General features: G+C 55.1%; 1 protein-coding gene across 10 annotated transcripts in view; it reads left to right on the plus strand.

Moving 5' to 3' along the window:
* Nucleotides 1-2,212: 2,212 nt before the first annotated feature.
* Nucleotides 2,213-13,986, plus strand: part of PER3 (period circadian regulator 3) — a 52,322-nt gene continuing 40,548 nt past the window's right edge. For 7 of the 10 annotated variants that reach the window (XR_004974042.1, XM_036349487.1, XM_036349492.1 and 4 more), the window contains exons 1-8: nucleotides 2,213-2,325; nucleotides 2,658-3,083; nucleotides 3,503-3,648; nucleotides 4,448-4,563; nucleotides 5,767-5,968; nucleotides 9,748-9,796; nucleotides 10,904-11,052; nucleotides 13,469-13,547. Coding sequence is in view for 9 of the 10 variants with exons in the window: in XM_036349487.1 (XP_036205380.1) it covers nucleotides 2,875-3,083; nucleotides 3,503-3,648; nucleotides 4,448-4,563; nucleotides 5,767-5,968; nucleotides 9,748-9,796; nucleotides 10,904-11,052; nucleotides 13,469-13,547 (950 nt within the window). In the remaining variant the exon portion in view is untranslated. Of the gene's footprint in view, nucleotides 2,427-2,657; nucleotides 3,147-3,502; nucleotides 3,649-4,447; nucleotides 4,564-4,926; nucleotides 4,971-5,766; nucleotides 5,969-9,747; nucleotides 9,797-10,903; nucleotides 11,053-13,468; nucleotides 13,548-13,986 lie in introns of those variants that run through there. The other 3 variants (XM_036349488.1, XM_036349494.1, XM_036349496.1) reach the window with 3 other exon arrangements.

Genomic DNA, 13,986 nt, shown 5'->3' on the forward strand with positions numbered 1-13,986 from the left:
CTTACTCAGCAGCCCCTGGGGAGCCATATCATGCGGTGGAAGTAGACTTAGGTTTTCAGTAAAATGTCCATTTCCATGGCATCCTATTGGGAGAGAAGGGGTGGACTTTCCCCACTGCCTTGGACAGATGAGCACTCCTTTTCTTGTCCGACCTACTATTGTCCTGGAAAAGAATTGTGCCTCTTCTTCAGGTCCTTCTTATCATGAAATCTGTAGAACTTCGGTGCCATTTTCAAGATTTTGAAGGAAATCTACCATGTATAGGCTCCTCTTTCTCTGCCCTCCCTTAAATGTCAGGGTTCCTTGGGACAGGGTGCTCAGCCAACTTGTCTTTCATTCCACTCACGCTCCGTCATCTATTCCCATGTTTCTGTCATGAACCTACTGATGCCTGGCCAGTTAGACATAGGCCTCCCAACTCAATATGAACCTAACAGCATTAAGTATTTCCCCTGCCTCCCACTCCTCTTCTATCTGTATATATAAAGGCCAAGTGACCGGAACCCCGGGACGACCGCCTGCTTTGAAAAGCACTGCGGCCCCGATTGGCCCCCCAGCTGCCTGCGGCCCCTCCCCGCCAGCCAGCCTGGCCCCCCATCGGCCCCACCCCACCCCGATCGGGGGGCGGGGCCAGCCCGCTGACCTCCTGTGCCCCTCGCCACTGCAGCCCCAATTGGAGTGGGCTGGCTGGACCCTGCCTGTGCACAAATTTGTGCACCGGGCCTCTAGTCGATGTCCACCCAGAGAATGGCTGAGAAATCCAATGGCTACCTGACAACTCTACTTCTCAAACACAACGTGAAAACGTAACTCTCAGTCTTCTCTCTAAGTTTATGTCCCATCACAAATGGCTCTGCTTAAACCAGACTCAGGAGTCACCTTGCTGCTCTCTTCTCATTCCATCCACAGGGCTCTGTGCCCCCAAATGTATCTTCTTGGAATCAAGGCCTCCCAACTTTGAACTATTTCCTGTGCAGCAGTCTGATACAATCACTGTCTTGCTTAAAGCCTGCCCCTTTCCACTACCATTAGAAAGAAATCCAAGTTTCCCTAATGATAAGGCCCACTGTAGTCTGGCCCTTCCTCACTTCTGACCCCAACTGGCACCATCCTCCCCCTCCCTGTTCTCCAGGCAAAGTATCCTGCCTTTCGGTTTCTCACCAGCAAACCTGCTCTATGGCAGGGCCTTCCCCACCCCCTTCACACACCCAGGTTTCAATTTCACCTTCTCGGAGGCCTCCCGGATCCCCTGCTAATGTGCCTCTTGCTGCCTTCACCCCCAGGCCTGTCCTAGTTACACCTTATCCAGTGGTTCTCAACCTTCTTGGCCCTTTAAAACAGTTCCTCATGTTGTGACCCCCAACCATAAAATTATTTTTGTTGCTACTTCATAACTAATTTTGCTACTCTTATGAATTGTAATGTAAATATCTGATATTCAGGATGGTCTTAGGCAACCCCTGTGAAAGGGTCGTTCGACCGCCAAAGGGGTCGCGACCCACAGGTTGAGAACCGCTGCAAGCTTGTTTCATGTTCTGCACAGCACCTGCCACCTCCTGAACTTTATGGAGTTGTTCATATGTTTTATTTCAATAACATGTGGACTCCCTGAGTGGCCACAACGCTCTCCCCGCCCAGGGGCCACACTCATCCCTACCCAGATATGCATTCAATAAATACTTGAATGAATGCAGTCTGACGAAAGAGCTTCAGAGGCGAGTGCGATCTGCCATCATTTGGAAAAATAAGATGGTTTATCCAACACACGGCATGAACCACGGGCACACTTCCCTTCCTATGCAATTCCTTTCGTTCACCCGACAAACACTGAAGATTTCTGATGGACAGGCCCTGGCGTGCAGGTCTGCACGGTGCCCTCCATCTCGGATGAGCGGCTGCACCCTCAGCCTCCGGTACTTTAAACGGGCGTCTCCACGCCCCCCTTTCCGGGAGGCGCGCCCTTTACATGCACCGTCTTCCTCCAGGGCCCCGCCCCCTGCTTCCCCGCCAGCCTGTCGGGATTGGCCAGCCTTCCGCCCAACCGCGTGACGAAAGGCGCTCTGGGGGCCTTCGCCCCCGCCCACTCCCCTCGGGTTACGTAACCTGGGCGCCGCCGTCCGGGCCCCGCCCCTGGACCAATGGGAGCCCGCAGAGCCCGCCGCGGCGGCCAATCGCGCGGTCAGGGGGCGGGGCCTCATCACGTGGCGTGCGGGGGGCGCGGCGCCTGGGACCCGCTGCACGCGGCTGGCCTCGGGACTCCGCGGCCCCGCGGGGCTGGGCCAGCACGGCATTGGGGCCCGCGCGCGGCCACGCAGACGGCGGCGGGTGAGTGCTGGGGTCCGGCCGCAGGTTGTCCCGAGCCTGCCGTCCAGGCTGGGACCGCGGTCCGGCAGCACCGCCCGCGAACTTGGGGTCCCCGAAACTTTGTACGTGAAGCTGCCCGCCCGCGCCTCACCGGGTCCCCTTTCTGGCGCGCGCCGGCTCTGCAGGGCTGCGGCGGGCAAGTGGTGAACCCGCGTCAGGCTTTGCGGCCGCCGGGGCCGAGGGTCCCCTCCAGGGCTCCCAGCCGGCGAGCCATAGCCGGTCTCCCGCGTCCAGTGGCCCGTTTCGCTTAACATGGGTCACTTTTCTCTCCCCCCACCCCACCCCACCCCCAGGCTGGACCTCCCGTGAGCGGAGACACCCAGGATTGTGTGGAAACACTGGAGAGAACCGCCTCCCGATGACCCGAGATCAGTAATCGCCCATTCGTGTTGGCCGATGTTTTCCCTCTAGCAAGGGCGCAAGGACCAGAGTGAGCAGTAAATTTCTGTCGCTGGTTACAAACTAGGAAAGAAGCAGGCAACAGGCTGAGACTGCCGCGAAGACCTAAGAATGTCCAGCAGTCAGTCTCCTGACTCCGGGGGGGCTGAACCGGATGACCTTGCAGGACGCGGGGCCAGCGGCACCCAACCCCCTGATGACCTTGCAGGACCCCGGGCCAGCCGCCCCCGCCCCCGCCCCGCGGCCCCGGGGAAAGACTCTGATGAAAGGCGGAGCCAGAAATACCAGCTTCCCAGCAAATACCTGGAGAGCCGCCACAGGTGATACTTACAACCTGGCTGGTTTGTTTTTCCTCGCCCGCCTGTTGTAAAAGGGACTGGAGGGTGTGTAGGTCTTTTTGTTTTGTTTGTAAGCAAAGCTAGGAGCAAGTTTAGGACGGGAACTCGGGGAACCTGGAATGAAATGCTCTGGGAAGCAAGTAAATGACCGGAGAAGTAGATGAGGAGGGGTTCAGGAGTTTGGCTGAGTGGAGGCTGGGGTGGGAAGGGGAGTGGGCCATGTGTGGCCGTGTTCCCAGGTTCCGTGGCTGGCATTGCCCCACCTGTAAGACAGATAAACCTGTGGACTCAGACTTGCTCCACGCTAAGCGCTTAGAAAGTTGCTTGGCACGTAACAGGCTGTTCAGTAAAAGTTTGGCTGTTGCTGAAATGGGAAGCGTGAGTTTGTTTTGATCTTACAGCGAACAGCAAGACCGGGACAGAGTTTCTGAAGAACTGATCATGGTTGTCCGAGAAATGAAGAAATACTTCCCGTCGGGGAGACACCGTGAACCGAGCACCCTGGATGCCCTCAGCTATGCCCTCGGCTGTGTGCACAGCGTACAAGGTAAACGAGCCGGAGCGCGGTCCCAGGGACGCCCTTGCCCAGGGACCGCAGCCAGGCCCGAGGAGCTGTCAGTGTGGTTGCCGTCACAGAAGCGTTCTGAGATTCTCATGGTGTTTTAGGGAGGATGAGCGAGTCCATGAGGGTCTTAGTCTTTCATTCTGGGAGACCCCGATTTGTGCAATAGCGGGGTGCGTGTCTCTCCCAGGAGAGTCGAGTTTAGCACAAGCACATTTTGAAGGAGCGTCGCCTTCAAAAATTAAGGGGAAAAATACATTTGGGGGAAAATACATTTGGCTAAGTACCGGTTTCACACTTTCCCTGCCTCACACATACTTTTAAAACCCACTCCTGGCAGTACCAGGAGTTTACCAAATTACGAAGGCGCAGTTATAAACACTTTTTCCTTTCGATCTCTGACTCTTCTTCTCACGGGATTTCGTAAAGTACACGATCTCGAGCCCAACCTCAGGGCTACGTATGTGACGCGTGGCTCCGAGGGCCGGAGTAACGCTTCTGTCGTGGCAACGCCCTGCGTGTGCATTTGGAATGTTGGGGCTCAGTCCCCCCTTTAGGACCTTCAGTGTTCTGTTCCTTGCGAACTAGAACATGCAAGATTCCTAAAACTCAAGATCTTAAGTTTGCACAGCGATAGGTATTTCAGGTGAAAGAAGAAAGTGACCTGGTTTCGAGGAAAACACGGAGGTGTCCTCTTGAGAAGCGCCAGCTTTGCTCGTCAGAAACGTGGTTTCCTGGAGCTGCTGTTTTCACTGGACTCCCTGTTTATTTTCCTGTTTCTCAGCAAGCAGTGAGTTTTTCCAGACTCGCAGTCCCCATGGAGCGCCTCAAGCAGATGTGACCACGTACAGTCTTGGGGAGCTGGCCTCCATGGCTGCAGAGCACACTTCCAAGAACACAGTAAGAATCCGCGCATTTTGCCATCTCCTCCTGGGGGATTTCCCTAAGCCTGATCTAGACACAGATTTTAAAAAACAATAACCAAGAGTCGCAGTAACCACAGCTGGAGGTAAACAGGAGGAGAAAACTGCCCGAAAGGCCCCGTGTCGCGGCCCCGGCCCTCGCCGGGGAGCAGGTCCCTCGCGGGGAGCAGGTCCGCGGGCAGGAAGCAGCGCAGGCGCACTTGGCTTCGCCTCGGTCCTGAGGCGCCCCGTCTCCTTAGCATCCCTGAGTTCTCTCCAAGACAAAGATAACACCGCAGAGCGGTGCCCCGCGTCGTTTTCTAATCTCCGGATTGTTAATTTCTATTTATATCATTCTTAGTTCCAATACCTACTCCTTCAAGTTGTAACAACTGGATTTCACAGGTGAGTCAAGATGATGCTGTCGTTTCTTTAAAAATGTTGGGAGAGACATGTAGTATATCCCTTTTGCATCTCTGTCGACAGAATAACGTCACCTCGTGTTTTGTTGATATGCTGGAGGCTACTTACCTTTATGCTTAGATCTCAACACAATTGCAACGAAACGGTTTTCTAATATCGGGACCTGAGCTATCCCTGATGTCGCCGCAGTGCTTCCATTACTGACTGGTGTGCTCATAGCACGTAGTAGGTGCTACTGAGATTTAAGAAAAGGAAGTGTAAGGACACATTTCCCCTTGCAGATCTTTCAGGTCAAGCGAGGGAGGAGGACGTAGGCCAGGCTAGCAGCGGCGGCGGCAGCGGTGGTTAAGCTAGGTCCTGTGCATGTCTGTTGTCACACATTCGAGAAGCAGCTCTTAGGTGAGGAGGCTGGTGAAAGACCACACCCTGGAGGTGACTCTTGAGCTTGGTCTGAAGCCTGGGCTGTGCTTTGGTGAAGAGGAGACAGCCTCCAGGTGTCGGCACCGTGTGCACAGGAGGAGGGATCGAAGCCGGCGTAGACGCAGTGGAGGGGTGCTTCGTCCTGTAGAGGGAGCTGCCGTGTTTCTTGGCCCAGAAATCAAACCTTCAGAAGGCTTTGCGGTGACAGTTAAAAGTACATGTCGAGAGCTCTGTTGCATCTGCAGGACGTGTGTGTCCTGAGCTATTGATCACGGTAGAAATCTAAGAGAATTACCTTTTGGGGGGCCTGGCTAGTAAGTATCTCAATATTTGCATTTGTTTTCCATGCTTTCCACAGGACACCTTCGTGGCCGTGTTCTCATTGGTGTCTGGGAGGGTGGTGCACATCTCCGAGCAGGCGCCTTCCGTCCTGAACTGTCGGAGAGAGTCCTTGGCGTCCTCTCACTTCGCGGAGCTGCTTGCCCCTCAAGATGTGAGGACGTTCTACACACACACGGCCCAGGCTCAGCTTCCCGTCTGGAGCAGCTGGACCCAAAGAGGTAACGGCCGTCTGTACATGTCTCCCCGCCTCCTAGAGGTCGCGCTCCTGCCCCAGAGGCGGCGCAGAAACCCACGCGTCATTCAGAACAGGCAGGCGGAACGGCTTTTCTTTCTTCCTTATTTTAAAAAGCAGCGTGTGATGACAATAACACTTTAAATGCTTCTAAAAACATAGAGATGCAGTAAATTTGCTTTCACGTAGTCCAGTTGATTTCATAGAGTATAAATCATAACACAGCTTGATCGCCACAGCCTGCGTAGCAGGTTAGTTGCTATAAAGGCTCTGCTTCTGGGAAGTGAATGGAATGAAATGTTCTTCCTCTTATATTGGCCTCATTGTGTGTGAGCTCTGCTTTGGAGTAGGCTCCTGAGGCTTAGCTTTCTTCTCCCGCTTTTCTTGTCCGTGCAAGTTCAGGAATCTCATTCCTTTTTCTTCTGACCTGGGAGGCCTGTTTGCCATTGACTGTGACATCGGTCTGTGTGGTCTCTGAGTGACGCGTCACTGCTGCTTTTCGTCTCCCTTCCACGTCGCGCTTTGTGAAGGGTCTCCTACAGAGCTCGCTACAGATGGTCCTTCTCTGTGATTTCACTTCTTGTAGAAAAGCACATGAACAGAACTGGCCGCTACCCCGCTCTCGCGCGCGGCCGTGGTGTGGGCACGCTCGCTGCTGTGAAGCGTCTCCGAGCCTCTCCTGCGAGTGGAGCTCGCGTCTTCCTGGTTTTTAACCCGGTGCTGGGCCCAGTGCAGTCTCGCCGGCTTCTCTTTCCAGGCCCAGGCCTTGGCCCGTCTTTAACGCACAGACGGTGTGAGCTGTGGAACGCCCACCTGTCGTCCGGCTTCCTCCTGGCTCCCTCTCCTGTTGCCGTCACGCGGCAGCACTGATTTCCTTCCTCTTCTGTCCTGAACGCATGCGTTCGGCCTTTCATTGTTTATAGTGTTTCTCTGCGTTTATTAGTCACTTATTCCTCCCGTGAACATTTACCCACGATCCCCGTGGGCCGGGCCCCGGCCCGGGTGCTGCAGTCGAGGCGGGAGCAGAGCAGCCGGACAGTGTCTGCTGCTCGCTCGCGCGCGTTGCCCGTGTGCACCTTCCTCTTCGCCTGTGGAGTCTCCTCTTCTCTCTCCAACCTTTTCCTCCTTGCTGACCGCTTGCTGCTGTGGGTGTCCTCTCCTTGTAAGAGCAGAATGTGGCCTGAAATTGTCTTGTCACTAACCCTTCACTTCCTCCACTGAGAGGACCTCCGCCTGGGGCAGTGACGGCGAACCTTCTGAGCTCGGCGTGCCAGCATTTTGAAAAACCCTAACTTCACTCTGGTGCCGTGTCACATAGAGAAATTTCTTGATATTTGCAACCATAGTAAAACAAAGATTTATATTTTTGATATTTATTTTACATATTTAAATGCCGTTTAACAAAGAAAAAGACAAAAAAAAGTTCACGTGTCACCTCTGACACGCGTGTCATAGGTTCGCCATCACTGGCCTAGGGTGCTCCCTGCCTTGCACTTCTGCCCGCAGACCTTGAGCTCTGCCTTCTGAGCGCAGCTGTCGAGTCCCCAGCTCGTGGGCTGTGCCCGCGCTCCTCGCACCTGTCCCTCCCTCTGAGCTCATGGGACATGACGAGCCGTGGGAAGCCGCCCCGCCGCTGCTCTCAGTGTTCGGCCTGCGGTAGAGCCGGTTCACTTCCCCTTGTCGTGCCGAGGAGCCGACCACGGTTTCTTTAAATGCACCCAGAAAGGAGAAGTGGCACCCACCACCGAGGGCCGTCTGTGCCCCCACCTGGGCGGCCCTGTGTCAGAGACTCCAGGGAGGGGGCTGCGGCAGGGGCTGCGGTCACGGAGAAGCGGGGCGGGGAGTCGCCTGCATGGAGCTCAGTGTCTTCTCTGTGTGAGAATCTCACGCCGGGACCTGGTGTGCGTGTGGCACTGAGTTCTGTCCCTGGTGAACCTGGAGGCCGCTCGGCTTCTCGGTGTGCAGTGGCTTCTGACCAGCCCGGGCCAGGGCCGCCGTAGGGTCCCCGCGAGTGGGCGGGGAAGCTGGGGGCTTCGTGCATTGCACAGCATCAGGGTCGTAGTTGCCGTTCTGCGGACGGGGCCTGTGTGTGTGCCGGGGCTCTTCCTCCTGGTTTAGGGGATTTAATCTTCACAAGAACCTTGGGAGGCCTGGGCACCCACAGCGTCCCCCGCTGGCAGGTGAGGCAGCTGTCCTCTGGGGTCAGCCGGGAGGCAAATGTCAGGATGGGGTTAGCTGTGCAGACTGACGGGAGGGGCCCACCCAGTGCAGGGCTGCGCCTGTGGGAGGAGGCTGGGAGGAGCCGTCCTGGCCCCCACAGCTCAGAGCAGCTGGCGTGGCCAGGCAGCCACAGGGAGGGCCCGGCCGCAGGCGCGCATGGAGGAGGCTGCCTCCCTGGAGCGGCCGGCCTCGGGCCCCGCTGTGCACAGGCGGCGGCTGGGAGCGGCCTGTGCCCCTGCAGCCAGGAGCCGGCCCCTGGCTCAGCCACCACAGTCACAGGCGCAGAGCAGGTGACTCCCCGAGGTCACCGTGGCCACGAGCCCAGAGCCCTGCTCTTGCCCACGGCCCCGCCCACTGCCGGGCTGTCACTCACCGGGGAGCCGTGAACAAACAAGAGCGTGCGACAGTGGCACCAGGCGGTGGCTCCCGCCTGTGAAATCATCTCGGGACTTGGAGGGTGTTTGATCTTTGCCCACCATCACCCTCCGTGAGCGCGTCTGCGCCTCAGCAGTGTCTGCGCCGAGACGGCAGCATAACCTCACGTCGCGAACTCGGCTGATGGCCGGGGTCTCTCACGGGGTCCCCCAGACGCCCTGTGAGAACTGTCTTCTGCCGTCGGGACTCTGGGCTCTGACTCAGTTGCCTGCAGGCTGGCAGTCTGACCGCGGGCCTGGGCTTGGACACGGGAGTCGTCGTACTCACGGGCATTGTCCTGGTCACCGAAGCCCGTGTCCGGCGCCTCCTGTGCCCCTTTCCCGGGAAGTGAGAAGACCTGGGCCTCCGTCAGGACTTGGTTCTTAGAATTTCCGTTGCCTGTGCTCCTTCGGTGCACGAACCTTCTCCTTGTTCCTAAACTCCGGACTTTCCCTCCAGTGAACACATGCCCAGAAGCCATATTCAGGGAGTTCCGACCAGAGGAGACAGCCAGCAAACCCCTGGGAGAGGCCAGCCCCTCCGCTGCCCGGAGTTAGCACAGTTCCTGGTAAACATTTCTGAGGGACCACGTCACAGAGCGATGAAGTCCCTGCAGAAATCAGCGCAGTCGATGCGCACCACGGCCGCGATGGTGAACGATGTGGTCAGCGACGCTGCCAGGGGGTCCCATCCGGCCGTTCGTTTGCCAACACACGAGTCCTTAAGCGATCACGTCCCTGAACCCAGGAACACAACTTTGGGGAATGTGTCCAAGGAAGGCGAGCGGGGAAGGAGGATTGTGTATCATCTGTGTCCAGGCGATCGCAGGGGACGCGGGTTCCCACACACACTGATGTAGAGGGTTATCGCACTGGCGGGGAAGGGATGAGTTCGGCAGCGATGGGAATACAGAGGGGCCAGTGGGAGGAGGAAGGGAGGACTGAGCCGGACCCCCATGGCCTCCCCCGGGGCTCCTGTTGGGAACCCCGGACGCGCCTGCACCTCGGATGGCAGGGGAGGCCCGTCTTCACCAGCGTCTCCGTCTTAAAGACAGTGTCTTGTTGGTGCCATGAGGACGGCTGCTCTGCGGTCGCCCTGCGGGTGCGTGACGGTCTGTCTTTGTCTCCGCAGCATCGCGGTACGAACTGGCTCCCGTGAAGTCCTTTTTCTGCAGGATCCGGTGAGTGAGGGCTGCGGGGCCACGCGGCTCATCCGGTTGGACTTGGCTCTTACGTTGGTCCTTTTGTGTTCGCCAGGCCTGTAGTGGAAACCAAAGCCAAGACTTGGTTCTTGCCACAGGAGTTTGTCTTTTGATTGAGGGGAAGAAACCCCCCGCTGAGAAGAGCAGATGATGATGCAGCAGGAGGAGAGGGGAAGGTCACGGCTACCCTGGGGGCGTAAGAACCCCTGGTGGTTCAGGACACTTTTTTTTTATTATTTTATTCAGAGAGGAAGGGAGAGGGAGAGAGAGAAACATCAATGATGAGAGAGAGTCATTGATCACCTGCCTCCTGCACGCCCACACTGGGGATTGAGCCTGTGCCCTGACCGGGAATTGAACCATGACCTCCTGGTTCATAGTTCGATGCTCAACCACTGAGCCACGCCGGTGGGGCCAGTACACTTTCAAATGACCACTGTTTGGGCTCTTTTGTTTGTTTGTTTTTTGTTGTTTCATCACATTTAAAATTAATTTTTGACATTTTGAATAATTTGAAAGAAAGCAAGATAGATATATTTACAAGGATTTATAAGGTCCAGAGATACTAAACTAGAGGAAAATAGACCAACATTGTAATCCTTCATTTCTCATAGAAATTTTACTGAATTTTTCCTCTAAGTTTACCAACACGTTACTGTTACATCAGTTACTGTTAACTTTCACAATAAAATGTGGTGGCTACGAGGCACTGGCACCTGAGTCTGGCTGGCGCTGGGGGAGGAACCCGGCTGGAGACGGCTGTTGGGCCGTCCGCGCGTGGCCGGCACGGAGAGCCCTCGCCCCCAGCGGACGCAGGGAGTCCGGCGGGAGTTTCGGTGGGGAGGCCGGGGGGAGAGGCGTGGAGTGCCCGGTGCCGATCCCGCACTCGCGGGCTCCGACAGCTCCACCAAGCCTGCGCGTGCAGAGCGAGTGGCTGGACTTGCCCTTGGGTGCTGACATTCTAAACGTTTTTCTTCTTCGGAAAATAAATACATTTACGTGTTTTAGATGGGGCTGTGTGTCTCAGAAATGACAGGGAAGCGTTTCCCAGCCGTTTCACTGGCTGAGCTGTTCCTTCTCGTGCAGCGGAGGCGGCGGCCGAGGGCAGCCTTACGCCCCGTTCCGGGTGATTCCCTATTTGATTCACGTGCGGCCGCAGTCGGAGCCGGAGCCGGAGCCGGAGCCGGAGCCCTGCTGCCTCGCGCTGGCCGAGAAGATGCACTCTGGCTACGAAGGTGAGTGGGGGGTGGGGCTGCTATCGGCGGGGTCCTGGGGATGCCCGTTCGCTGCCGCGGGGACAGGCAGCGCGCCGGCCTTCGGCGTGGCCTGCACTCTGCGCACTGCGGCCGGTTTACTGACCTGGACGTCTGTGCGGTGCCCCCTCCACGGACCGCACGGCGAGGGCCCAGCAGGGACTTGCCGCGGCCGGCCCTCGCCGCCTCTGCTGCTGCCAGTCGGCGGCCCTGTGCGCTGTCTTGCGTGAAATAGGAGCATGGACGTGGTTGCACAGTGCGGTCACAAGAATGGCTTTATGCTTTTAAAGTGTTTGAAACCCCTGGTTTCTCCTGTGTGTAAATGTAAGCGCTTCAGTGGGGCTTATGTGTCCCGATGGCAGAGCTACATGCTTATGTTCTGTGTGAGTCAGAAGCAGCTCCCACTGCAGTCAGACCTGCTGGACTGTCCTGTGCCGAAAACTCACAGAGAATGAGAGCCACAGGGCTTCTGGGGAAATGAAGTTGGGGGCACAATGCTCGAAGAATTAGCCACACGTTAAAAATAAGACAGAAGCCTATGAAAATGATAACAATGATTAAGACATGAAATTGGTGCAGCCACTATGGAAAACAGTATGGAGCTTCCTCGAAAAATTGAAAATAGAACTGCCATATAACTCAGCAACTCCCCTTCTGGGTGTATATCTGAAGAAATTCAAAACATTAATTTGAAAAGATAATATACATCCCCGTGTTCATTGCAGTATTGTTTATAATAGCTAACATATGGAAGCACCCTAAGTGCCCATGAACGAATGATTGTATAAAGAAGATGTATATATATCTTCTATATACATAAAAGCCTAATATGCAAATTACCCCCTCAGGAGTTCAGTTGCTCGCTATGATGTGCACTGACCACCAGGGGGCGGTGCGGAATGAAGGAAGGTCCCAGCCAGCAGCCAGGGAAGGAAGGCCCCAATTGGCCCTGATTGCCAGCCAGGCCTAGGGGCCCTATCTGTGCACAGATTTCATGCACCAGGCCTCAGTAATGGAATATTACTCAGCCATGAGAAGGAATGAAATTTTATCATTTGCACAAGATGGATGGACATAGAGGGTACTATGCTGTGAGATAAAGACAGATACCATGTGGTTTTACTGATAGGCGAAATCTGAAGGACCGTATGGACAACAAATCACAGATACAGACTCACAGATACAGAGGACAAATACAGGGTTACAGATGGGAGGGAGTTGAGGAAACTGGGTGGAAAGGTGAAGGGATTAAGAAGTACCGATGGGCAGTTACAAAATACAAAGTATGTGAAGTATAGCCACCGTGGAAAGCCCCGGTCTGCTGGTGGGCGGGGCCATCACGGTGATTGTGAGGGTGGAGGAGGGTGTCTGAAGTTCTGACGTCAGATTGACAGGCGTCCCGTGACACTAGTGCGTGGAGGAAGCGGTGGGGGTGTGAGGTGTGTGCAGTCCCAAGTGACTCCATTCAGTTAGATGTTTCCTGCATTCACCTCCTGTTTTTTTGCAAATGAAATCATGCGTAAGAAATGCAGAATTAGCATTATGCTCACATGGTTTCCTAATGTGTTGGCCACTACGTTTGCAAAGCAGCCGTGGCTGACCTGACCGGACCAGCTTTATCACACAGATGTACAACGCTCCCGTCCTGTGGGCTGTCCAGGCCTGTGTGCTGAGCTGCTTGCTCCTGCACCCTAAGGTGCTCCAGCTTGACCAGTAGACGATCTGCAATGAGCAAGCTGGTCCGTGCACACAGACTTCCTCTGTCCAAAGTTAACTGGTGGGCATGGCATTTGACCTGATTAAAAGTAGATGATGCCCTGGCTGGTGTGGCTCAGCTGGTTGGAGCATTGCCCCGCGCACCGAAAGGTGGCAGGTTCGATTCCCAGTCGGAGCACATGCCCAGGGTTTGGGTTTGTTCCACAGTCAGGGTGCATGTGGGAGGCACCTGATCAGTGTTTCTCTCCCACATCGATGTCTCTCTCCCTCTCCCTCTCCCTCTCCCCTCCCTCTCTCCCTCTAAAATCAATTAAAAATTATTTTTAAAAAAGAGAAAAAGATGTAAGTAATAATGAAAATCATTACCATCTGATGTCGCTCTGGCTGCTCTGAGGCCAGGCCAGGGGTGGGCAAACTTTTTGACTCGAGGGCCACAATGGGTTCTTAAACTGGACCGGAGGCCGGAACAAAAGCGTGGATGGAGTGTTTGTGTGAACTAATATAAATTCAAAGTAAACATCATTACATAAAAGGGTACGGTCGTTTTTTTTTTTTTTTAGTTTTATTCATTTCAAACGGGGATCCGGCCCGCGGGCCGTAGTTTGCCCACGGCTGGCCTGGCCGTACGTGAGATTTCACCGGTTCCCGTGAAGTGGTTGATTAACTAGATGTTTGTTCCCAGCTCCTCGGATCCCGGTGGATAAAAGAGTTTTCACCACAACACACACTCCAGGCTGTGTTTTTCTTGAAATAGATGACCGGTAAGTACTTCTTTAAGCCTAAGAGAGATTTGTTTCTGGGAATAAGTACAAATACGGAAAGGTTTACGTATGCTCACATGCTCCTACATTGCATACGTGATACCTACCCATTATCTGTTTGATTTTTGTTAGATTGAAATTATTTTTTGTCTAAATCAAGCACGTCAAACTCGCGGACATGCTTGGTCTAAATGTTTAACGTAAATACCTTGCCTGCGACACTTCTCACATTTAAAGTTATGTTTGATCCCCAGCTGCTGTAGGTGAGTCAGTTGTTACTGTTCCGTTTACACTGGAGGACGGTGCGGCTGGGGCCAGCGTGCCAGAGCGCGTGTGGGATGTAATCACAGGGTGGCCCCGCCCCGCGCCTCTTGCAGCGCCATTTCCACAGCACAGCTGCTTCCCGCCAGCTCATGACTTCCTTTTTAAAGGGGGTTGG

The sequence above is a fragment of the Myotis myotis genome, unplaced genomic scaffold (genome assembly GCF_014108235.1).
Source record: "Myotis myotis isolate mMyoMyo1 unplaced genomic scaffold, mMyoMyo1.p scaffold_m19_p_2, whole genome shotgun sequence".
In the NCBI taxonomy this organism is placed as follows: domain Eukaryota; kingdom Metazoa; phylum Chordata; class Mammalia; order Chiroptera; family Vespertilionidae; genus Myotis; species Myotis myotis.